This window comes from Mixophyes fleayi (assembly GCF_038048845.1).
Source record: "Mixophyes fleayi isolate aMixFle1 chromosome 2 unlocalized genomic scaffold, aMixFle1.hap1 SUPER_2_unloc_4, whole genome shotgun sequence".
In the NCBI taxonomy this organism is placed as follows: domain Eukaryota; kingdom Metazoa; phylum Chordata; class Amphibia; order Anura; family Limnodynastidae; genus Mixophyes; species Mixophyes fleayi.
In genome coordinates, this window is record NW_027445881.1 from 222,850 (window position 1) to 249,634 (window position 26,785).

At 38.5% G+C, this 26,785-nt stretch overlaps 1 protein-coding gene and 1 long non-coding RNA gene across 3 annotated transcripts in view; one reads left to right on the forward strand and one right to left on the reverse strand.

Moving 5' to 3' along the window:
* The window catches only part of LOC142109647 (uncharacterized), a 36,136-nt gene extending 21,110 nt beyond the window's left edge, over positions 1-15,026 (reverse strand). The window contains exon 1 of the long non-coding RNA XR_012680420.1: positions 14,990-15,026. This is a non-coding gene — a long non-coding RNA (uncharacterized LOC142109647). The remainder of the gene's footprint in view (positions 1-14,989) is intronic.
* LOC142109645 (uncharacterized) overlaps positions 1-26,785 on the forward strand; it is a 223,083-nt gene that overhangs the window by 873 nt on the left and 195,425 nt on the right. For both annotated transcript variants that reach the window (XM_075193710.1, XM_075193718.1), the window contains exons 2-4: positions 3,043-3,168; positions 3,251-3,892; positions 4,975-5,091. In XM_075193710.1, coding sequence (XP_075049811.1) covers positions 3,803-3,892; positions 4,975-5,091 — 207 coding nt within the window. In that variant the 5' untranslated portion in view covers positions 3,043-3,168; positions 3,251-3,802. The remainder of the gene's footprint in view (positions 1-3,042; positions 3,169-3,250; positions 3,893-4,974; positions 5,092-26,785) is intronic.

The window sequence follows — 26,785 nt, forward strand, 5'->3', positions numbered from 1 at the left end:
CAAGGCAGGCCGGGCCCCTGTAATTTGTACCCGCTACCCCCCCTATCAGCGCCCCTGGACACAGACACTGTCTATATATCTAATCAGACACATGGTCCACAGCTGAATCCTACTGGGTTCATACATAGAATAGACAAGACCTATTGTACCAATGTAAACACAGAGGAGTCTTAATAGGCATTTTATAAATTTTGTATTTAAACTGTTGTTTTATATTATAAATACTGAAGTTCCCAAAAGCCTGTATGGTGTATGTACTGATGATATTGTATGATAAATGTTTTATTATGTTATAAGGAATATCTCTGTAAATAATAACTCACAATTATTGTTATTTTCAAGGTCACTATGAGTTAGTTTCCTCAATAAACAGGAAATCAACTCACATCAATCCACAATATCGAGCCCTAATGTTCCACCCACAATTATTTGGGGCAATGAGATAGACCAGTGTGTGTTGTAACCTCTAATAGTGTGACTATTCTGCCAAATGACTCCAACAAGACTATCCTTGTAACTACAAATGATAGCCTGTGACGGAACAACCTCCTAACTGGTTGATATAAGAGGGTAAAAGCTTGTAGTGAGGTATTGGTTACATACAGGTGTCAGACAACTTAAACCTTGACATTAGATGGGAATGTTTTCATACACAATGGGAATGTTTTCATACACATTTGTGAAAGTTACAAAATGTATTTCTATATTCTGCAACTTGTATTCCTTGATTATAAACAAAAATACTGTCACTCAATGTTATTCTGCCACAAAGACATTTAAAATTACTTAAGTTCATCAAGAAATAGAATATTAATTTCTCAATTTATTAATGCATATTTGCTAATATAACCTGTTTCATAAAGTATACATTTGTCTGGTACATTATATCCCTAATTAATTAATTTAAAATGTAATGTGCAAATTCTGGGCTTTGGGTAACTCAGAATTGTGTTTGGGGCATTTTTGGGGAATGGTTTATTTTGTTCCTATTTTTATTTTCACAATAGTGAGAGGTATGATATACAATGGATGCATCCATTGTGTGACCTGAGCTAACACTAATAAGAATACAAACCCCCTATTTACTGACTCCCAGCCATAATCTTTATCATATGGCTTCTTCTAATAGGTTGTATCTATATTTTTGAATATGGTGAAAGCTATAGAATACATTTTCCCTTCCCGATCATAGAATGCATATATCACTATATGTACATGTATTAATATACATCTATAAATTATTGCAGAATTCATATTATTGATCTATTATTTAGATTTAGATTTTTGATATGCATGTACCATACTGTATCTTCTATTTGACATTTGGATTTAGACCTAGAATTTATGTTATATTATTTATATTGATTTATATTGGCATTCTATTACTTTATTAATACATTTTATTAAAGCTTAATAAGTTCATTGCAATGAAAATTATGGTCATAAAGGGATAGAAATTTGGACTTTGTACAAACGTGTAAACATTACATCAATCTTCACCTCCCTGCAAAACTAGGCACAGTGTAAAAGAGTTAGTCATTATCATTAAAGTGCACCTATTAGCTAAACACAGAGGAAGCTGCTATTTTGTGGCAGAACCATTATTCATGAGGCTTATCAACTAGATATGGATGAACTTACAGCTAAATTTTACACAAATTAAATTTCACGTTTCAACAGGAGTTTCTGCAAAAGACCAAATTAACAATGATAAAATCTGTGAGTTTTGCTTTTTTCCCTATTCATGGTAAAGTAATGTTACATTGTATTTACAAAGTAACATTTTGCCAAATGTATAGATATATCAGAAAGACAGTTAATTCATTCTGCTGTTTGGTATGATTGGGGTAAAACAAAACATGCTCAAATGCATAGACAGATGTCGGAATGAGACAAATATTTCCTGAATATCAATTCAGTTTATAGGAGCCAGTGACAGCACTCTGCACATTATCATAATGGCCTTCAAAGTCTGTAGATGATGGATGCACTTTAAAATGTTTAATTTGTACGTGAACCTCTATACTGAGATGCTGTGTTAAAGAATACAACTGTAGGCATAACAATCCATTCAAATTCAATAGGTCCAAAAACCATTTGGGGCATCAGCTTACAGGAAATGTATATATAAAGGTTTCCTTGATGTTACTTCAATCAGAGGTGTATGAAACTCCAGATATTATATTTCACCTGTTCAGCAAATGGCTTGTACCTTTATGGGGAAGTTATAAAACACAGCATCCCTACCCTCCCAGAGGGTACCAGCTCCCTGCTGAACAATGATGGCGCTCCTCCTGATCGCCCTAGGCTACGACCCAAAATGCCAACTATGACATCTCAGTGATCCAACAGAATGGACATGAGAGACTAAGACCCTTGTCCATTACACCAAAAAAGTTTTAAAAGAAATAAAAAGCAGAAGTTTTTTTTAGAGATTTTTATTTGCATAAGCGTTTGTGGTCTCCCATTTATAGAGGAAATTAGCCCAAGCTGTCTAGCACAGGGGCTAATCCAGGATATTGAGAGGGTGCCCCCTTCTTTATTGTAAAGTGAATGGTCCTTTGAAGCCAGGACCAGCAATGATGCCTACTGGGGTGGGGATGGTCCCATTACCATTGTCAGTATTATAGTTAAAAAAATCTACATTTTTCAATAGAATTTAAATATTGCAAAAGTAAAATGCCCAGAGTACTGTCATTCCAAATCTCTATTATTGTACATGGATATTCACATCAGCTAGAATATGATTACCAGAATCACATGCACCACACTATCACTGTCAGTTAGATATTTTAAATATAATATCTACAGCCCCTATGTCCCTGCAATTACAATCTGCTAACAATAGTGAAGAACCAATGACAGTGTATCAAAAACATTTAATTTTAAAGCCCCAAGTGAAAACAGAGATGGGACAGTAAATAAATTGTTTTCTAATCAAATGTCAATTCACATTACAGGTGATGTTTTTGTTCTAGTACTACTACAATGTTTGTATAAATAATATTAAACTAAACTGTAATCTAATTTTATTATTTACAGTCCAGTACTTCGTTCTCTAACGCATCTTCGGCCTGATATGAAGCTAAAGGATTGTGTGCGCTATATTGTAGGAGAATGGTTAAAAACGAGTGAAGCTGATCGTAAGATCTACAAGATGGCTAAGAAGTAAGTTTTTCTCCCTAAACTAGCATAACAATAGGCTATCCACTTTATTACCCCATTTCTGAACTGATTTTGTGTGGTTTAGGTTCATACAATTGGAGAAAGAGGAAGCAATGCAGATAGAGGCATCTATCCAGCGGCAGGCAGAAGCAAGAAAACCATATGACGAGGATATGGAGACAGAAGGGTCATCAGAAGCTGGCATACATGAAGAGATAACTGCAAGGACTGAAACTGCAGTACAAGTGGACATCTATGACGAGCAAACTAAAAACAAAGCACAATTAGTGATGAAAATGAAGATCAATGCAAACTCTGAGAGTCCAGTACAGGCTAGTATCAACAAAAAGAGCACTGTGCACACTAATAGACGTGTGCGAGCAGGTATGTAGAAAGAAGAATTCTCTCATCAAGTGTTTGACCTGGGCCCTACAAAGAGTTTATATAGACGTGGCTTTTACATCCTGTGTACTGTGACTGTATAGAATTTTATTGACAGGCCTTCACTAATCTGTTTCTAGACTCTCTTCTTCTCCCAACAGGTAACTGGAAAATACAACATAAAAGACATCATCTATGCTATGAAAGACAGAAGAAATTGCTGAAGAGACAACATTGGAAGATCGCCCCAGGCTACATGGAGACACTAATTTGGCCACGTGGTGTAAAGCTCCCAAAGAGAGTAGAAGGACGTCCATCGGAGGACTCACCTGAAACACCAATGGAGGTGAGTAGCTGACACTTAAATGTTTTTAACTTATAACAATTTATTCCCTGATGTGGGCTTGGGAAAGCCATGGTTATCTGATTGTTGTAGAACTATAAGTGCCAGCATTTTGATACATGAAATTCTCTATGACTTGTATCACATTTGTATATTTTCATTTTTATTAATCTTGTTATTTGTGGCTATAAAAATGCTCTGTTCTTCATATAGTGTACCCAGTTTCACCAAAAGTCTTCTCCTTGAAAGTACAGGCTGACATCTGTTCCTCACCTCTGCCTATATGTAAATATACTGTCATTTTGAGTGGGCAAAGGGACTCTTCAGCCATCTACTAAAAGTGAAATACCCCCAGAAGCTCATTTTTACTATTAATCTATACTATCCAGTCTCTGATAGGCTGGTATGTTTCCAGCCTATCAGAGACTGGGATCTGTCGCAAAGCTGGGATATTTTTTTTTTAAAGTTTAATTTAAAGGGGTGGGCAGGGAGGTCACAGTGGGCTCCCTTGGCAGTCTTGGCCCCTTGTCAGTGCCCCCCATACATCAGACCCCCTGATGGTGACCCTGCCCTGACCAAACATACAAAAAGCACAGACGTAACATTGAATTTCTGGATCACTCCCGTATTTAATAACAACTTTTACAATGTTTATCTCCTTGAAAACTCATTTCCATCTTAGTAAGAGGAGATAATAGTAAGAGGACATTGGTTCTTTATTACTATTCATTTAAATATAGTATTCTGTGATATATATCTGGTTTTACATGTGAGGATATTGAAGTGCTGTTTTGTACTCAGTCCATGTTGAAAATGGAACTTCCCAATCCCCCAGCTCCTCGTATCAGAAGGAGCACAGTAATACACCCCTGCAGTCACCACCATCTAGTAGCACCAATCACTAGGAGAACCTGTATAAACAGGCGCAATCATTGGTGTATGACATCATAACGGTATTATCTCTGCAGGGCTGCACCTTTGCACATTCGCAAATAATCCTTAATTACTACGTCCAAGATACATTTATGTGTACTCGCACCAGTTAAATCCTGACATTTACACAGTGATTATGAATCTGTTCCTAGGTTGAAGAAATCATCCATCCGGCATTATTACACACAATTCTGTCTCCAGACATAGATATGGATTTCCTGACCCGAATTGATGAACTGGAAGAAGAAGAGGACGTGTTACCGATGGAGGTGAGGAAATGACACTTAAATGTTTTTAACTTATAACAATTTATTCCTTATAGTGGGCTTGAGAAAGTCATGGTTATCTGATTGTTGTAGAACTATAAGTGCCAGCAATCAGATACATGTAATTCTCTATGACTTGTATCACATTTGTATATTTTCATTTTTATTAATCTTGTTATTTGTGGCTATAGAAATGTTCTGTTCTTTATAAAATGTACACAGTTTCACCAAGAGTCTTTTCATTGAAAGTACAGGCTAACATCTGTTCCCCACCTCTGCCAATATGTAAATATAATGTCATTTTGAGTGGGCAAAGGGACTCTTCAGCCATCTACTAAAATTGAAATAACCTAGAAGCTCATTTATACTATTAATCTATACTACCCAGTCTCTGATAGGCTGGTATGTTTCCAGCCTATCAGAGACTGGGATCTATCGCAAAGCTGGGATATTTTTAATTTTTTTTTTAAGTTTAATTCAAAGGGGTGGGCAGGCAGGTCACAGTGGGCTCCCTTTGCAGTCTTGGCCCCTTGTCAGTGCCCCCATCTAAAGCACCCCCGGTTTTCACAAGGAACCCCCGCAAGGAGGTTTGGTCTTGGCTGCGTGAGGTGCGCAGGTCGCAGTTCTCCAAGTTAGTTATCAGAACAGCGGATAGAAAACAGGAATGGTCGTGCAATCTGGTTCAGATACCAAAGGATAGCGTAGTACACCGTGAAAATCCAAAGAGTAGGTCAGAGGCGAGCCAAAGTTTAAAAACCAGATAGCAGATAGTATCAAATCGTAGGACAAGAGGGTAGTCAGGAACAAGCCAGGAGTCAGGACGAAAGTAGCAAACAACAGGGACAAGGAAACTGGAGTCAGGAACACTGGAGCTGGTGAAACCAATACTCTGGCACCAGAATGGTGAAACGTGGTACCAATATGTGACCGCCGACATACAGGAGATAGAAGGACCGACTGCGCATGCGCACACAGCGAAAGCCGGAAGTACGTCCCGTTAACTTACGCGGCTCGGCATAGGAGACATCCCAGGCATGTATGGACAGTGTGGGGACAGTGCCTGACACCTTCTTGACTATTGGGCAGCACGGTGGCTTAGTGATTAGCACTTCTGTCTCACAGAACTGGGGTCATGAGTTTGATTCCCGGCCATGGCCTTATCTATGTGGAGTTTGTATGTTCTCCCCATGTTTGCGTTGGTTCCCTCCAGGTGCTCCGGTTTCCTCCCACACTCCAAAAAACATGCAGGTAGGTTAACTTGCTGCTATTTAATTGCCCTTCGTCTTTCTCGGTCTCTGTGTGTATGTTAGGGGATTTAGATTGTAAGTTCCAATGGGGCAGAGACTGATGTGAGTGAACTCTCTGTACAGCGCTGCGGAATTAGTGGCGCTATATAAATAAATAGATGATGATGATGACTATGTCCTAGATACATTCATATCTACCCAAACCAATCAAGTCTTGACATTTACACAGTGATCATTAATCTGTTCCTAGGTTGAAGAAAACATCAAACCAGCATTCTTAGACAGAGATCTGTTCCTAGATATATATGAAGATCTCCATACTTTTAATAATGAACCAGAGCGAGTAGACAAATTGTTACCATTGGAGGTGAGGATGAGACACTTATTATTCTTTTAACAGTTTATTCCTTAAAGCAGGCTTGGGTAACCTGCGATTCTCCAATTGTTGTAGAATTGTAAAAGTGCCAGCATTATGATACATGTAATTCTGCAACAGCTGGAGAACCACAGATTGCCTGTTTATGCCTTAAAAATTATTTACAACTTTGAGATGATCAACTTAATTCAAAATCAATGATGGTTTTCTACTGTTTATATATCCGCAGTTCATGGAAATAACAGAAAACCAATCAAAAGCAAACAAACCAATTGTGTTGCCAGAGGAGAAAGATGCACCTTCTTCTAAGTTCACTTCTAATTCTCATAAGACCAATCAAACGAGTCCTGACATGAAAATACTGGAGATGCCCAACTACACCGCTGGCACCAGGAAAACAAAGGAATTTCCTCAATCAACACAATCCAAAGGCTATACAATCATTAATGATGTCATAGTAATAGATGATGACTGACCAATATAAAAGATAATATAAAAGATATAAAAATAATATAAAAGATATTACCAATCAGTCCTAATATAATATTATTTCATAAAACTACCAGTTAAAATATTTGAATAAATAACGTTTTTAGACTTTTACCGCAGCATTGATAGTAGTTTTTTTATTTGTATTTTTATTCCACAGAAAAAAACATAAGCAATGAATAGAAATGGTAAAGATAGTTGTCATTGTAACAAGATAATCAACGTTATCCACTTCACTTGCAAGTTATTTTAATGTTATGGCTGATTGCTGTATATATACATTCTATTAATTTGCAAAAGTATTTAATTCAGTAAATATAACCACAGTCCATAATAATGATCTCCATTAAATTTTGGCTGTATATAGATAGAAAATGAGCAGTTAGGAGCCAGCTGTTGATAATACCATGGTTTGTGTATTTAATGCGCCAAGAAAACAGTGTGTTCTGGCAGTAACGAGGCAGTGTAGTACAATACCAGTGGTGTCAGGTCGTTGTACACAAACAAGAGACTTCAGAACCATGAGTGGATCCAGATACTACCTGGCTTTGTCCCTTTTTTGCTCCTCTTGCAAAGCAGCAGATACCCCTCAATTCACTTACCTTGATGTTTCTTTGCCTACGCTCCTCCTCTACAGCTCTCTGCCTCTTTGATGTGATTCAGCAGCAACCAATCACTGATAGACTGGTAGCGCACCGCATGCTAATGAGGTCACTGAGCGGTATGTTTACAGCCTATCAGAGACTGGGATCTGTCGCAAAGCTGGGATTTTTTTATTTTTTACATTTTAATTAAAAGGGGTGGGCAGGCAAGTCAAAGTGGTCTTCCTTGGCAGTCTTGGCCCCTTGTCAGTGCCTCCCGCCCATCAGTCCCCTTGATGGTGACCCTGCCCTGACCAAACATACAAACACCACAGACGTAACATTGAATACACACACATAAGTCATATATGGCTCCCAGGTATTTGGTCCTACAAAGCTTGCCTTTTCCAAAGTGGCACAATGCTCTTGTCACCCCTGCCCCTTATATTACGAATGGCAACATTGAACCCATGTCTTTAAAATCTGCTACTCCCTTGTCTTATGTTCACCCCCAACCTCAATTTATCTGTCCTTCCTTCATTATTATTTACTCATGTCTTGTGTCTATCTAGTGCCCCTACCTCCTTACCACCTCCTGTTATCTGCTCTCCATGACCACCCATTTTCTATTTATTTTACTTCAGTGTTAACATTATTTTGTGGAGTGTTGGGGGGGGGAGCACTCCCACGTCTACTATGACATGACATGAAAATAAATAATTAGCTTAATCTAGGATTTCCTTTCCTCCTTTCTTACACAAACACATTTCCTCCACAATGGCTACAGTACATTCTCAATACACAAATATAACAGTACCTTTGCAATTATGTAAATTGGTGCCTGCGCCACTAATTGAAATATATTTCAACAAAGAATTATTTCTACGTGATCCAGCCACAAATAAGTTATATATAAGAGATTCAGCCATAGCATTCATAGTGGTTTTAAAGCAAACACTGTTACTGTCAGAACAATATTTACCAAAATGTGCAAATTATTTCCAGGGAGATTTTACTAGTTGGAAGATTCCTACACATATGTTATATGTGGTACAGCCTACGTCAGTGATGGACAACCAATTACACATCAAGGGCAGCATATGGATCCTCCAACCTTCAATAGGACTGCTCATTACCCTTAAATTAAGTAATAAAAACCAGCTCCAAATCTACCTTGCCACCCCAGGTGCCTTCAGATTACCACATACCATCAGATTCCACATGTACTCTAAAGTTCTTACACAATGTTCCACTCATACCTGCTCACCTGCTTCATTCACTGGGATGACCAGTGACCACCCAGATCTAATCATCTCCATGTGTTGTGTAGAGTAGGCCTTGTGATGCAGAAGCTGGCTACTCCTGTTCAGTCTTGACATAAAGCAGGAAATAGGTTATAGAGGGGCACAGAACAAGGAGATAAAGACTTACTGGGTTGCTAGCAGCCTGCAGGCCTCCTGTTGCCCATCACTGGTCAAGTGGATCTTGGTGCATTACAACCAACACCATTTTTATATTTTAAATGCTTGTAAATTTAATTTTATTAACAGGATAAAATATTTTTTGAACAGTTTGTCAGTTTTTAACATTTTTTAAAATTTTACATACTATGTAAAATTCAGGTGTGCACACATATTCCTGCAACTCAGCAGTTTATTTAGAAACAAAGTACAAACATGTAGCAATCCATAGCAACTAATCAACTAATGCAAATTAGAAAATACTACAGGTTACTGAACTTTTGCACCATTGTTAAAAAAGTTTCTTACAGAAATAATGGGTCTCCTGCAGAGCTGAATATACACCCATCTGTATAACGTATATTACATGATTTTGCATTGCACATGCCCATAAAAAATGCAAAAATACCTACACCTATGCAGAGTTGCATGCATCCACTGCATCCACATCTCTGCACCTGAAAAGGGTGTGACCACGGAGGGGAGGGGCGTTCTATCTTAGGCTGGGTACAGTAATGGCGTGTTTCTAGAATTGCAAGCTTATGCCAACCTTACCACAGACTCATTTTCCTTTTACAGACATATTATTTGAACAGCCGAGGGGCTGCTGAAAATACACATTGACGATGATGATCACCAGGACTAGCTAACCACTGTCTGATTTAGATTTCAGGCGAGAAGGAAGGTTATATCTACTGTATTATATGAAGCCAAATAGCAAATGCGTTTTTCCCTATGAAAACAAATGTTTACAAAGTTTAATTGCACTTTTCATCTGGTTCTGTGTATGCGGCTGCATGTACACCTGCTGTAAACCTGGCACATATGCTACTGATACATATCAGTCCTAATCTGTCCAGTTTCAAATGGGCTTTAAAACCCCACCTTTTTCTTAAAGCCTTTCAGTCTCCCACTTAACTTCCTACCTTTTCTTCTGCCTCTTCCCCCTCACTCCCCTTCCCTCATAGTTATCCTCCGTTCCTCCTTCTCTCCCTCCCTCCCCCGTGTCTCTCTGTCTGTCTACCCCGCCCCTTAGATTGTACACTCCTTTGAGCAGGGTCATCTCTCCTCCTGTCTCCACCACTTTTAACTCTGCTCTCCAGCTATCAGCCCTCCTCCTCGAAGACCCTCTTCCCCCCCACCCCCTCTCGCTCCCTCCTCTCCCTCTGAGAGTTTCCCTGTCACCCGTGCCCTCCCTTCTGGGCTCCGTCGTATGCGGACTCTCCCCTCCCCCTACCCTAGCGTTGAGCTCATTGAGTTACTGTGATTATTGTTTACTGTACTGTGCTGTCTCACCTTGTATTGTAATTTTGTTTGTCCCTGTACGGCGGCATGGACACCTAGTGGCGCCCTATAAATAAAAATTAATAATAATAATAATAATAATAATAATAATAAATACAGAGTTGGATGCATCTCTCACTGTGTGCGACTCAGCATATGGGCTGAAATATATTATTTTTGTGTGCACATTTTTGGCCGCATATTACGCCCAATGTGCAGAAAAATGAGCTATACCCACTTCCACTAGGTTCGCCCATGTTAGATATGCTTTGTTTAAGCCATGTTTGGAAAAAGCCAAGCAATCATACTACAATGATTCCAGAGGATTTAGCCACCATGGCAGGTCTGGACACATTTCTCAAAAAGGAAGAAAGTCAGTAATTTCATAAGAATCCATTTGTGAGTCACATAAACATTTGTAGGGGAGTTGTGATACTTGTTGATTTTGAAAGAAACACTTTTCAGGCGATTTTATGTCAAATCGCCGCTTAATACATCGGCGACTTTAAACTTGCCAGAGAAAATCACTGAAAATGTTTTTATCCCCAGGACTTTGTGTGGGACCAACTAAATGATAAATATGTGGTGGAAGTGAATAAAGTATGGAAGGCTGAGAGACCGGCAAGGGGAGAAAACGCTATTTTATAATCACAGGGGATCTACTATATAGGGTAGCAGTGGTGCAGAAGAAATTAGTTAATCAACTCTTTGTGCCCCAGGTACACATCGCTTTAGTATAAGCAACAGCTCATACACACCTACTGGGGGAACATTTGGTTGAGGAGAAGATTCAAAAACGAGTGCTCCTGAAGTTTTACTGGCCAGGAATACGCATGGCAGTCAAGGGATACTGTCAAGCTTGCCCAGTATGCCAGCGGAATGCCACTAAACCAGACTATCATGCTCCCCTGGTACCACCCTATAATTCAAGTTCCATTCGAACGAATTGTCATGGACCTAGTGGGTCCCTGGGAAAATTCTGCATGAGGACATCAATATGTATTGGTAGTTCTTAATTATGCTACACGATATCCTGAGGTAATCCCTCTACAGAATTTTAAATCAAGTACTAATGCAAAAGAGTTACTATTAATGTACACTCAGCTTGGAATTCCAAAATAAATCTAATGAAGGAGTTGTGTAAATTGCTAGGGGTAGAAGGACTACAGACCTTGGTTTATCACCAGCAAACCGACGGGTTGGTTGAGTGTTTAATAGGATTCTTAAACAAATGATTAGATGAGCCATGGTTCAGGATAAAAGAGATTTGGATACCCTGTTACCCTATATCATATTTGCGATAAGGTAGGTGCCCAAGGCATCAAAGGGATTCCGTCTCCTTGAGCTTCTGTTTGGGAGACAACCCCCACGGAATTCTGGATATCTTCAAAGAAGGGTGAGCACTGCAGAGACCCAAGGAGCCAAAAACAATACAGTTTGTAGCCCAATTGTATTATCGACTATAACAGATCGATCCGTTGGTAAAGCAATATCTAACAGAAGCACAGGGATGGCAAACAAAGGGTTATGACACTCAAGCCACCTTACGCACCTTCAACCCAAGTGACAAGGTGCTTGTTCTGGTACCAACTCAAAAGTGCAAATTGTACGCACATTGGCAAGGCCCTTATGAGTGAATAGAGGCCGTAGGACTAGTCAATTACCAGGTACGGCATCTCGGCAGATGGTGAAAACTGCAAGTCTATCACGTTATCTTGTTAAAGTCATGGGTGGAGGAAACCCATACATCCACAACCATAGGAGCAGTAAAGATCGAGGACTGTAATAATATAAACCTACATGATAATTATCAGGAACAAATATAATTATGTGATATTGCCCAATCCCGAATAAGAATCATTACAAGTAGTTAGTAATCAATTCCTGTCACCGAAATTCGATTGATCTTCCTTCAGAGGTAGAAATTATGATCATTTCTAGATGTGAGTCTGTGATTAGAGAGGTTGACAACCAGAAGTCTATCTTACCTACTATTTTCACTATATAGCTGGCTAAGGATACTTATAAACCTAACAGACAGAGTGAATTGCCTCTATTGTTATACCAAGAAAATCCTGCTAGTCTTCATTATTAATTAGGCTGAATTCACTTGGAGATTTTAGGAGTGATATGCAGGGGAGGTTAATGGTAGTTAATTTTGCTATGTAAATATAGCAGACAATGACGAATGTTTAATTAAAGGACCGCAATCATATGAATTCTCTATTGTTCGAAATTGAGGCAGATGGTTTAACAACTTACATGATTTATCTCCACCTTTGATGGAAATAATATAAACCTATATGATGACAATTATCAGGTAGGAATGTACTAATTACACCATAAGGTGTTATTATTAAAAAAAAAAAAAAAAAGCCGCTCGGCGGCGCTCTGCGCATGCGCAGTGACGTCATTTGACCTGCGCATTCGCAGTGACGTCATTTGACAAGCAATTTTAGCGCAAAATGGCACTACACACCCCTATATAAAGGGTATAGTTTTTAACATCGCCTAATTCCTCCTGATGAAGTTCAAACTGAACGAAACGCATTGAGGCCCACAACTGTACTATCTGAGACCCTGTTTCACTGATTTACCCTGGGAGTAACAAATTAAGATATCACCCTTCCCTGAGCTTTTGTATGGAGCCTTTAGAGGGACATCTTTAACTACCTCCAGGGATATGACCACCAGTGATCTCGCCTGTATATTATACAGATAAGCTTATATTTATTATCTTCATTGTGAGTTTGCATTTTATAGTGTTAATCTGCTGAATAAATTGTATGCAAAAATACTACACCATATGGCTTTCTTATATCTTTCCTACTATTGAGCAGTGATGCAGCAGTTATTAATAGAACATACTATATTCGCATCTTGTTTCTGCGAGCAAAGGAAATCACCACCTGGGATGACTGAGTAGCCTATATACAGATAAGCTGTTATTTTACTTATTTCTGGTACGCATACTACTATACTATTAATCTGCACAATGTCTCATACTACAATATATGTAGACCATCTGATTTGCTGCTATATGCTGCTATATGCTGATATCCATCTGCATTACTACTTTTTTCGGGACTTTATGTTCTCTGGACTCTCTGAGCCTACTGACTATATATACACAATTATCTGTTCTTACACCTGAAGGCGCCGTCCTTCCATAACTTATCATTTTGATACCTTTTTCAGTCTAACCATCCGATATTGGAGACTTGGCTGCAACACATATTTGTGGAGGTGTTTTGTTTATGTTTATTTATATATTTGTTTATTATCACTTTTTGATCATATATATATATATATATATATATATATATATATATATATATATATATATATATATATAGTGATTTTTCCACCAAAATTTTTAATAATATTACTGAAACGTATAGGAAGATTTTCTAAACATATATTATATTATTAAAGATATATATTCAAGGTTGTCCTGATAATAAATCACTTACCACAACACAAAGCAGTGCACAATAGTACCTACAAATATACACATACTTAAACATACTTAAAGCTACTATTATTTTACACTGCGGACCCAGAGGCATTTGGTTTTGTCATTGAGCCAGGGCATCAGTCAAAGAAGCTTAAAAAGTCTAGTTTAAAAAAATGCCTTTTTGATTAAATACAATTTAAAAAATAGTAGAATTTCAGGTTAGACGAACCCATGAGAACTTATTTTTATCACTTTTCATTAATAGCAGATTGTTTTAAGTTAAGATAAATGGTGAATAAACCTTAAAAAAATATTTTTAGTAGTGATATAGTAATATGTTAGCATGCATGCAACCAATGCAATATCTTACAAGAGCTGCTAATTTGGTAAGGACAAATAATGTAAAATTGTATCAGAAAAATGCACCATCTTATATATAAAAATCATTGGTCTGTTTGTTTGTCTGCCGGTTATGCATTCGGACACCCCTGTACTGAATGGGATGAAACCAAGGCGGGTGGTCCAGTAGGATCCTGGCCAGGTTTTAGGGGGGTTAGGGTCCCAGTCGGACCTCACACTGGTGACCTCACACACTTACTCAATACAAAACAGTGCACAATAGTACATTCTAAATGTTTCAACAAAACAATAGTATCTACAAATGTACACATACTTAAACATACATAAAGCTGCTCTTGGTTTAAAATATTATTCCTCTTTGATCAAATACAATTTAAAAACAGTAGAATTTCAGGTTGGATGAAGCCTTGAGAACTTATGTTTGTCATTTTACATTAATGGCAGATTGGTTTAAGTTAAGATAGATGGTGAATAACTACATATTTTAAATTTTGTTGATGACATGGAAATAGATGTTGCATGTGTATTATTGCATACAGAGAGTTGCAATAATAGTAGTCTTTGCCTTTAAGAAAACATAACTGAAAGGCCAGTAACCTTCTAGCAACGAGGTCCTTTGTGATGTAATATGTATGTGTGATACTTACTGTGGTGTTCTAGAATTCCTCATTGATCTCCCAGCATCTTAAAGCTATAGATGTATGAAAGCTATGTCTGATAACTGCACATGATCAGGGTTCTCCGTATTCAAGATTAGAGATGGATCCTTCTGCAGAAGAATCAGCATGTGCTGGAGATCAAATAATGATGACAAACTCAAAAGAGGTTTCTCAGCAATCCATAATGCCTTCAGCACCTCCAGTAGATGATCAGGCAGTTGATGAAATCCCAAATATCGAGCCTGAAATGGAAGAAAAGTCACCACAAGTTCTGGCTGATGAGCCATTTGTGAAAAAGCCACGGTTCCTTTTAAATGAGGACTCAGTCCTGGGAGATATTTTATCCCTTAATTTTTCTAGTAAACTGTGGAAGATTGTAGAAAGTGATCATTTTAAATCTATTCGGTGGGATGACAATGGTATCTGTATTATGGTTAATAAGGAACTGTTTAAAACTGAAGTTCTAGAGAGAACAGGTCCTTTCAAAATTTTCGAAACCGATTGTATGAAAAGTTTTATACGGCAACTGAATATTTATGGATTCATCAAAGTTCGACGTGAATTTCAAAGATCCGCCTCACTCGCTGAATTCCTAGCTGAAGAGGAAGCTGCTGCAGAATTTAAAAAGGTAAGCTGTTATATAATGCTTATTTATTTCATTTACTGCAATAATTTTATGTATTAAAAATATAGAATATCTGATATATCTGTAGTAAAAAGAGTCAGGGGATAAGTTTGCATTACTTGTACCTACTTTTCTACGAAAAAAAAGTTGAATATAACAACTATCCATCAGATTCTCATTTATTTTGAAAGATCCAGCCATTCTACTGATTGAATGTAAAAGCTGGATATTTATTGTGTTTTATTTTATAGCAGTGCTACTTTATCTTTCAGGAGATATTTACAGCTAATAATAATGTGCTTCCTTTCATGTTCTACACCAGTGATGGCTAACCTGTGACACTCCAGGTGTTGCGAAACTACAAGTCCCAGCATGCTCTGCCAGCTATCGGCTAGTTATCTACTGGCAAAGCATGCTGGGGCTTGTAGTTTCGCAACACCTGGAGTGTCACAGGTTAGCCATCACTGTTCCATACTATATATATGGTCTGTAGCAGAAATGTGTGACGGTGAACACTGGCTACTGTTTAATAAAATGGACAGTGTAATGTTGTATTCCTGAACCAATATCCTAAAAGGTTCTATAGTAAATGCTACCTATACCCAGGGGCCACCTGCATGGAACAGGAGGAGAATAACAAGGGGGTTCAGGATAGTAATGATCGTGGATTCTGGCTCCCATTGGGTTAGCATCATGGAGAAGGGCAGCACAATCAATCAGGAAGCTACTGGCACTTTCAGTCCCAGCCTGTAGGTTTTTGCACCAGTTTTTCTCTACAAAAGTGGGATGACACGATAGTGTAACAGCTCTTAAGTCAACAGTACAGAGAGAGTGATATGGCAGAATCAGGGCAACACTGCAAGAGTCTACTGACATGGGATGTAATATAGCCCATTATTAAAAAATTATATATCTGCCCAAGTGTGAATTGATCCCCACATTACAGTATCTAGTGGAGGGTAATGGCTGACAATGTAGCCCCAAATAGATGCCTCATCAGAACAGAGTTGTCTCTGGTAGTATCTGGGGCACTCTTGACAGATCAGCGCAGGGTAGAGTCAGATCCCAACTGAAATATTGTGACAGCTAGAGAAAAAAATGTCACAGGGTAATTCTCCTTTAATTATAAACATACCTAGGGGTATATTTATCAAGCGGCAGTTCTGAAAAACCATATCTTTTTAAAATGGCAATTTTAGTAAAGACAAAACCCAATGGGCTTTGTCTTTAATAAAATTGCTGTTTTAAAAAATAACGGCAAACTGCTAAGAATCAGTGGTTTTTCGGAACCGCCACTTGATAAATATACCCTCTATTCTATCTATATGTGGATTTTACTAACATGTTCTGATCATGGGCTAGTTACCATACTTACAAGAAAAATATCATGTATATCAAAAGGTATATTGTAGGGAAATCTCTGCAGGTTACAGTAAGGTCACTTACATTTCTGTAAATTGTAAACCTTCATGCTGCTACCATCCTATAACCAAAAGCAAATATAGAACATATTTAGTGATTATAGTAACCGGCATTGTCCATTATATTCTGATTTCACAATAACTATGGGATTGAAATATATTTGAAAAATCTATATTAAAATTGTGTCCTTGTGTTCCAGTTACAGCTGTACCAAAACCCACATTTTCAGAGAGGTTATCCTGACTTATTAAGACAAATAAAGAGAAGAGTGGGTATACGGAAAGCTTGCTCAGCTATGTCCTCATCAGAACATGACTTGAAAGAAGAGGATACAAATCTACAAAAGTGTCCTGTTGATAATAGAGAAGAGATTGTGACCTCAGGAGGCAACGCACCAAAGTCTGTTCCTGAAAAGAGAAAAAGACCTCAATCCTTTAAGCCAACACCATGCATCAGTGGTAGCTGCACTGCTTCATCATCAGCAACAACAACAACACCATCAGAATACTTTGCAAAGGGCCAGAATCCCAGTCACGGACTAGACTTTACCACTACCACTTCTTCTGCTTCTCCATCTCATATACCACCCACAACAGAATTTCCAAACATGAATTCAGAATTAGGAGACCTGCAGGCCAATTTGGCTAACTTGCTGTCAGTTTGTAACCCCTGGTTTACAACGAATATGATGGCTGCAGCATCTGTCATTTCGATGGCTCAGTCTTTCCATCAGCGTAGTCCTTTCTACCATGACTGCCCAAGCTGCGAGTGCTTTGAGAATGCAACATCTGCACCATCTTCATCAGCCACACCGACTAAGGGGCCAGAAATGGACCAAGCAAATATGGAATTAAATAAATGATCTAAAATGATCATGTTAAACATATGACATTTTATGAATAAAATATGTTTCTCAGGTTTTAAGTGTTTCTTGCTCTTTATCACATATTAGTCACTGTATTGCTAATTTTTACTTAGACCACTATATATAATGTATAAACACGTTATCATTGCTAGTATAGGATCATCAAGCTTACATTAACATATGGCCCAGTAACAATAACAAATAAGTATATAATTTTCTCCTGTAATAACAGAATGTAAGATATTTGGTAATATGAATAGTCATTATAGTATGCCGAGTGCAGACAGTAGTTTTTTGTACTAAAATTAATGAGAGGATCTGTTTGACAAAGTTATAGAGGGAAAAATTGTTTTTCTCCGCTGAACTGGGCATGTTCAGTTCTAGAAAATTCAAAGGACATGCAGAAAGAGAAAAATAGACACCAATAATTAAAATGATAAAATGTCATGTCATGTAATTAGATGATGTGCTGGCATAGATCATGTGAATTGAATATGTCATATGGCAGTGTTTCCCAAACTTTCTTAGTTCGAGGCACCCTTAGGGTCTTCATAATTTTTTCAAGGCACCCCTAAGCCAAAATAGTTACAAAGTAGTCCTGTTTTTTAGGTAGTTTAGTCAAAATAACGTAATACATATTTAGGCCCCTTTACCATCACATTGTGCCCCTTCATCAGTTTCCCTTGTATTACACTGCCCTTTTCATCCACCGTTCAATTTCTTACCGGTTACTTGCCTTTCTTTCTTCTGTTTTCTTCTTCTCATATGCTGCTCCTCACTGAAAATGTTGGGTATAATAATGTCATGCACGGCAGTGCGAACGGAGCAGGTAAGAGGGTGTCTGGTGCTGTACTGGTAACTATTCTTCTTTTTGCCTGCCGGTGGACGAGTGAGGGATGGCCTGCAGAGAGGAGCGCTTACTGCCCCCCCCTCCCTTCCACATTGCTTACCTCGCTTTTCGCTGTCCATGACACTGCTGTGGGATCACCGTGGCACACCAGGGAGCTGCTGTGCACAGTTTGGGAACCGCTGTCATCAGGCCATAGATCTGGTCATTTGGCAATTGTGCCCAACTAAAGTCTAGTGTCTGATTAACTCTCCAGCTGTGTGTGTGATTTTTCAGCTTCCTTTTGTGCAAGCCACAAGACATGCAAACTATACTGTAGGCTCCTACCAGCATCCTCACTTTTTAAGCTAATTATAGAAAACTTATTTATTGTTACCTCACTTTACAAAGGCATGGCTGAGTGACTTGAATAGAGAAATTAGCATAGGGGAATGGTAGAAAGTTTTCGAAACTACACACACAGGTTCAATAAGTGCTTCAGTGGTAGAGATCCAATACAAGTACACAGCCCGCTGGTACAGACACCCAAGCTTACTAAATAAAATAGACTCCGGGACCTCTGGTGAATGTTGGATGTGCAGTAATGCATTAGGGAGGTACATACATATTTGGTGGAAGTACCAAAAAATAAAGTTGTTCTGGAAGGAGATGTCCAGAGTAACAAACCTTTTTGAATTGAGAGGTTCCAGTGGAACTGGACTTTTGGCTTATAAATGTGTCCAAAGTACCCATTAGTAAATATGAGAAGTTCCTTTTGAGAGATCTTAGAAAAGCCACAAAGGCAGCGGTACCGGTTCACTGGAAATCCTCTACCCCTTCCATCTTTAAAAGACTGGTAACGATGAATCACCTATATGACCATGGGTGATATATCTACTTCTACGAATGATAACTCCTTAGATTTCAACACCACGTGGGTACAATGGTTGGATTTTATTGAAACGGACCGCTACAGGGGTTATATGTTTGAGATAGGCTCTCCGTAATTTTTTGATTTACCCCAATGTCTGATTGTATTCTCAATTGATTAATAATAATATATATAACCAAATACATAGATTACTCTTACCACAGATTACTTTCAGACCCACACCTTCAAAATATTAACCTGCAAACCCACTAACAATTTTATCTCAGAACTATAATATTAAATGAAGGTCGTACAGAAAAAATCCTGAACAGGAATATAAATTCCTGCCTTGTAAAGTGAAACTTCCCTTTACACGGCAGCGCCACTTTAAATTTAAGCTGCGAAGACGCCGAACTCGCGGGAGTTGAAGAAACCGGAGGTTGATACATTTACCCCTTAACCTCAATTTCACTGACACCACCAGCATTTATTTTCTAGACCTAAAACTACACATTGAAAACTCAAAGATCCATTCAATGGGTGTGGTATGAATTTTCAACACTCACAACAGAGTTTAGAAGGACAAAAAAATACTGATTACTATAAAAGCGACAACCTGAAAAGATCTACTTACCATACAGCAGACACTCAGTATTTCCGGCAGGCTTAACTACACATTAACAATGCATCTTTTACAAATAGCTACAGTAAGTAATCACGTAGCTAAAGCGATCCACCTCAAATAACTTCTACCAGCATCCAATGCTACTTACAATAAACCATCCCAGTCCAGAACCACAATCCCCCCCCCCTGCTTTCCTGCACCAAGAAAGAAAAATCACAAACAAAAGAATAAAATAAACAAAAACTATTGTGGCAAAGAGGCTTATTTGTAACACCTCTTCTATAGGCAAATGGGTAAAAACCCAACTAGTCTGCAGGAGCAGGCTGCAGACGGTTACATATTCCCTGGACTGCTCTTTCAGCACATACACACACAGTGTCACGAAAGCCAGATAATGGGAATGGTCTTGATCTCTGCTAGAGTGACAGTTTACCCCCAGAGAGGTGCAGAGTCTAACGGAGGAGAGGTATACACCAGGGATTCCCGCAAGGGAATATGGTCTTAGCTGCTCTCAACCGTAGGTTGTTGTCCTCTAGGGGGTGCAGAGCAGATAATGCGCAGAACCACCAAGTAGTTGTTAGGCAGAATAGAAGTTGTAGTGAAGAGATGAACTGCAGAGAGCTGGAGCACGGAGGTCCACACAGGTGTATAACTCTGGAACAGGACCAATGATGAGCGATGCTCTGCGGTGATAATGCTGGGAAGCAATGATCTGCAAAGGTAAATGCTGAGAAGCGATGAGCTGCACAGGGAATTGCTGATAAGCGGTGAGCAGCACAGGTATTGCTGATTAGCGATGAGCTGCACAGGTAATGCTGAGTAGTGATGAGCTGCACAGGAAATTGCTAAGAAGCGGTGAGCAGCACAGGTATTGCTGATTAGCGATGCGCTGCACAGGTAATGCTGAGTAGCGATGAGCTGCACAGGTAACTGCTGGGAAGTAGTGAGCAGCACAGGTAATTGCTGGGAAGTAATGAGCAGCACAGGTAATGTAAAGATACAGATGGAGGAAATAACATTTTTTTGAAGATACAATTATTGGAGTCTGAGCATACGTTTATATGTTCTATACGAACATTACACCAAAAGTTATTTAGATTGATTAAACTTATGGTTATTCATCCAGACACGATTCACGGCACCAAGATCATTGACATTTGTGGCACTAGCTAGCATTTTTCTCCATTGTGGAGCCATCTGATTGATTATTCTATTGCCATCCTTTTCTTGCTACAGTATAGACAGCTGTCACATTTACTTATTTAGTAGCGTTTAAAGTTGGTTGGCTTATGTTTACATTTCCTATATGCTCCATCACTGTGCACTGGGATTTGTTTCATGGGGGTAGTTCCATTTAATGCTTTTGTGTATTATTATTTTAAGCTGGTTAGTTGTGTTTTATCTTTTATATTTGTCACCAAGAAATTGTATATACATGATGATCCGTGACCTTAGGTTTTGTTTTATATTATATTATTTTTCATTTTAAGCCAGCTAGGTTTTTAGCGCTGCAGTTTTCTTTTTTAGTGTATTGGATGTCACACAGGTGGTTTGCAGCCACCTTGGTTATTGCAGCTGCTTAACCTTTTGGCTAATTTTTGTTTGTTATATTATCATTTTTATATAGGCGCCATATCAAGGGTTGTTGTGTTTTATTGTGGGAGGAAAGCGGAGCACACGAAGGAAAAACACAGGGAGAACATACAAACTCTGCTGTGAGGCGGAAGTGCTACTCACTAAGCCACTGTTTTGCCCCACCAACAAATGTACACATTGTTAAACTAAATTAGTGATGGATGCGATGGTCTTATTTTACAACTGCTGATCCAGAGGGTGGGGTACAAATTTTCTAAGCCAAAAATTCTGACACCAATAACACTGACAGTAAAATGCGACACATAAAATAGTGACAAGTAAGAAATACCTAACGTTATAAACAGTGACAGGTACTAAATCCCAACACCATAAATACCTATATGTAAGAAATGCCAACACAATAAAAAACAAGCATCGTGATTGCTGACACCGAAATTAAGGGGGCAATGCGAGTGGGTCTGGAAGCCGTATAGCTGGAATAATAGACAAGATTAATGATCTGAGTGACTACGACAAGGGCCAAAAAATGTGATGGTTACACGACTGGGTTAAAGCATCTCCAAAATAGCAGGTATTTTGGGGTGTGTCCGGTGTGAAGTAGTTAGTATCTACCAAAAGTAGTCCAAGGAAGGACAACCAGCGAACTTGCAACAGGGTCATGGGTGCCCAAGACTCTGATGCGTGTGGGAAGCGAAGACTGACCCGTCTGATCCAATCCCACAGAAGAGCTACTATAGCACAAATTACTGAAAAAAGCTAATGCTGGCTATGACAGAAAGGTGTCAGAACACACAGTGTATTGTAGCTTGATGCGAATGAGGCTGCACAGCCACAGACTAGGCAGAGTGCCCCTGACGACCCCCGTCCACCTCTGAAAGCGCCTACAAAATGTGTGTATGTGTAATGTGTATATATATATATATATATATATATATATATATATATATATATATGGGGGTATTCAATTTTTCGTCCGGACCGCCGAAAAACTCGCGCTCTAAAACTATTACCATTAATACGTTAATTACTCGCTGAATTTCAGCTCGCAGTTCCCTGAGCTGCGAGCTGAAATTCAGCGAGTAAATTACCATATGAACGTTTTTTACGCGCAATATTAACGGTAATAGTTTTAGAGCGCAAGTTTTTCAGCGGTCCAGACGAACAATTGAATACCCCCCATAGTGTTCAGAGTGGAAATTTAAAAGCCTTGAAAAAGACCCACGACGGACAGGGTTGAAACGCGTTGGCGGTTTTTCCCAGATACCGAGTGACCAGTGTGACACGTACTTGTGTTTTGGATCCTAAGCTGCAGCAATACCATCTATAAGTGGATTCCTTCACAGGCTGTACACACATTACCATCCGGTACGGGACTTATATATTATTGTGTGGATACGTTTGCACATGTGTGCTTTCCAGTTTTATCATTGTTTTTATCTGTTCCATTGATATTAAATGTGTATTGTGGGGTAATGCACGAAGTTGTCTTCGTATGCTTCTTTTTATATATTCCATGCCCCATCGCTCTTCTGGAGACATTTTCCATATTTGTTCGTATGAGGAGGAGGAGGTTGGATTTGAAAAGCGCATATTATTCTATGGAGATGTAAGCATATACCTGAGAGGGGTTTTGAGGAGAAGATATCACGAGTGTGGTGCTGTGAGGAAAAACGACATATTTTAGGACTTTGACACATACTATCATTCTGGTGGTGGACTTGAAAGTATTAGATCATATGTTTACATAATACGCTATGTGGTCTTGTATGTTTTTTTGTGTTTTTCCATACATGTACACATTTCATATGATGACATCTTTGAGTCCTCAGCGAGGAATACCATCTAATTATGAATAGCACATTTGGTTTATGAACATCAATGGGCATGAACGGAAGCACAAGTGTATGTACTCAATTTTTTGTATATATCTATGTGTTTTTGAATTAGTTGTGGAAATTCTAGAGTACACACGCGGCTGCATGCCGAAGTGGAGCGCCCGATAGAATTGATTATCCATTCTATAGAAATTTAAAAGTGTTGGTGTGGAAAATGTAAGTAAATGGAATTTGATTGTTTTACAATGAAGGCACTGTATAATACAGTATATTCCCACGCTACCATGTGCAAATCCCTTAGACTATAAATAGAGCTTGCGACTCTGTTATAGTCAGTAGATTTGCGTTGCTTGTACAGTGTGTAGAGGGTTGTTTTTTTTACAAGCTTGTTCCGGTTTGGATTTATAAAATGTGAGTCCTTCTGATCTGAAGAAAGAAGACTTTTAATCACGATGGAATTACAAATGGGCGGTTCTCCTGACCCAAAAATCAGAAGATTTTTATACAGGGACATGTGGATTTACAAATATGGGGGTCTATGTGACCCGAAGAACAGAAGATTTTATGGAAGCATGGACTTTTGCAATTACAAATAATTTGGGGACATCTTCATGGACCTTATTTTAGAATGCAAATATTTGTAGACATGGTTTACAAGCATTTTTGGATTCAAAGTTGCTGACAAAAGAAGACATCATATTGCTGAGTATATGGGGTTTAATTATTTTTAATAAATATTTGTGGTATTAAAGAGGGTGCTTTGTGTTTTCATTGGGATTTTATTATTTTTATTAAAATATAGTGGTTTTAATGAGGCTGTTGTGGCTTTAGCATTTTTGCTGTGGAACTACAGGTCGCAGGCAGGCATGGGTGTCAGGTCATGTTGGCACTTGTGGTTCTCTAAGTACCAGCATGCCCTGACTGCCATGGGTATGCTGGTGCTTGTAGTTCTAAAAGCATCAGCATGCCCAGACTGTTTAGGGCAGCCTGGCCTGTCTGGGACTTGTAGTTCTACAAACAAAAATGCCATCTGCTTTTTCTTTTTTTTACACTTTATTTTACATGCACCGCCCAGGGGTGTAGGAAGATTCCTCGTGCTTTCAGTCCTGGGCTGGTTGTTCCTGGATGGGGTGCCGGCACGTTTGTTTTTGCGGACCTCACTTCCTAGGGAATCTAGCCCAGAGCTTAACAGCCTGGGTTTGGTTTGTCATTATGGCAGTGAAACCCCTGCTGTGTGTCCCCTTTCTATAGTGCCAACCCCTCCGGCTGGTTTGCCTAGTGCTGGATGCGTAAAATCGGGGGGACCCCATGCAATTTTTTTCCCGATTTTCACACAACCAGCAGTAGGCTGGCAGCGCTAGAGTTAATAGTGCTTAGAGGGGGGACCATAAGCATTTTTTTTTTTAACATTCATTAATTTTACAGAGGGCTAAGTCACGCAACTTTTCAATGTAAACATTCAACCAATCAGAAATGATTATTGACTTGTAAATGGTAATTTTCAGCTAAACATGGCTGAGTTTAATGCAGCGCAAATCGCGAGAGATGAACAGAGATTTTGAAGTTCAGACTAAAAACCGCTACTTAATACATATAGCGACTTTGGGACTCAAATCGACGGTAATCTCCCACGATTTTAAATTGGACCTTGATACATTTACCCCCTAGTTTTAAAATGCCCTGTACACTCTCCCCCCCCCCCCAAAAAAAAAAAGAGAAAAACTGACTTTTTGGAAAACAGGAAGTGGAATAAACTGGGAGATTTTGAACATTAGATATCAATTTGTCATTTTTTAATTATTTTTTATTCATATGGATGGTTCTCCATTTGAATACCAAATTTCAGCTTACTAGCTAAATAGTTTTTAAAATGTAGCCCCTCAAACACCATGCCCCCCTCACAAAATTAACATAGTGGAATGCCGTTTTTTAGATTCAACCTTAATATAAGGCCACGACTGTGCCCTTATAATACATATATAAATAAATATCTCAAGATTATGGTTGGAATGTTGCTGTGTTTACTAATTGCACAATTTTTTTTGACAGATTGATACATATTTTAAGTTTTATTAATGTTATGGAAATTGATGTTGCCTGTTTATTAATGCATACAGAGAGGTGCAATAATAGTAGTCTTTGCCTTTAAGACAACTTACCTGAAAGAGGCCAATAACCTCCTAGCAACTGAAGTCCTTTGTGATGTAATATGTATGTATGATACTTACTGGGGTGCTCTAGAATTCCTCATTGATCTTCCAGCATCTTAATGCTATAGATGTATGAGAGCAATGTCTGATGACTGCGCATGAACAGGGTTCTCCGTATTCAAGATTAGAGATGGATCCTTCTGCAGAACAATCAGCATGTGCTGGAGATCAAATAATGAAGTCAAAAGAAGTTTCTAAGAGATCCATAATGCCTTCAGTATCTCCAGTAGTTGACCAGGCAGTTGATGAAATCTCAAATATGCTGTCTGAAATAGAAGATAAGAAATCACAAGATCTGGCTGATGAGCCATTTGTGAATAGGCCACAGTTCCTTTTAAAAGAGGACACAGATCTGGAAGATTTTTTGTCCCTTAATTTTCCTAGAAAACTGTGGAAGATTGTTGAAAGTGACCATATTAATTCTATTCGGAGGGATGACGATGGCATCTGTGTGGTGATTAATAAGGAGTTGTTTAAAACTGAATTTTTAGAAACAAAAATTTTCAAAAATGATTCTATAAAAAATGTAATTCGGCAACTGAATCTTTATGGATTCAACAAAGTTCAACGTGAATTTGAAAGATCCGCCTCACTTACTGAATTCCTAGCCGAAGAGGAAACTGCTGCAGAATTTACTTAGGTAAGCTGTTTTATATTGCTTATTTAATGAATTTAATGGATTATTTTATATATTGAAAATATAGAATATCTGATACATCTGTAGTCAAAAAGTGCAATGAAGTACTTTATTATAGAGCAAACGAGAGGGGTAAACATGTATTACTTGTTTAATTCAACTTCTTTTAATAGACAAGTAGCTAGAACTATCCATCAGACTCTCATGTATTTTCAAAGATCCAGCCATCTTACTGATTGAATGTAATGTTGGATAATATCTGTGTTTTACCT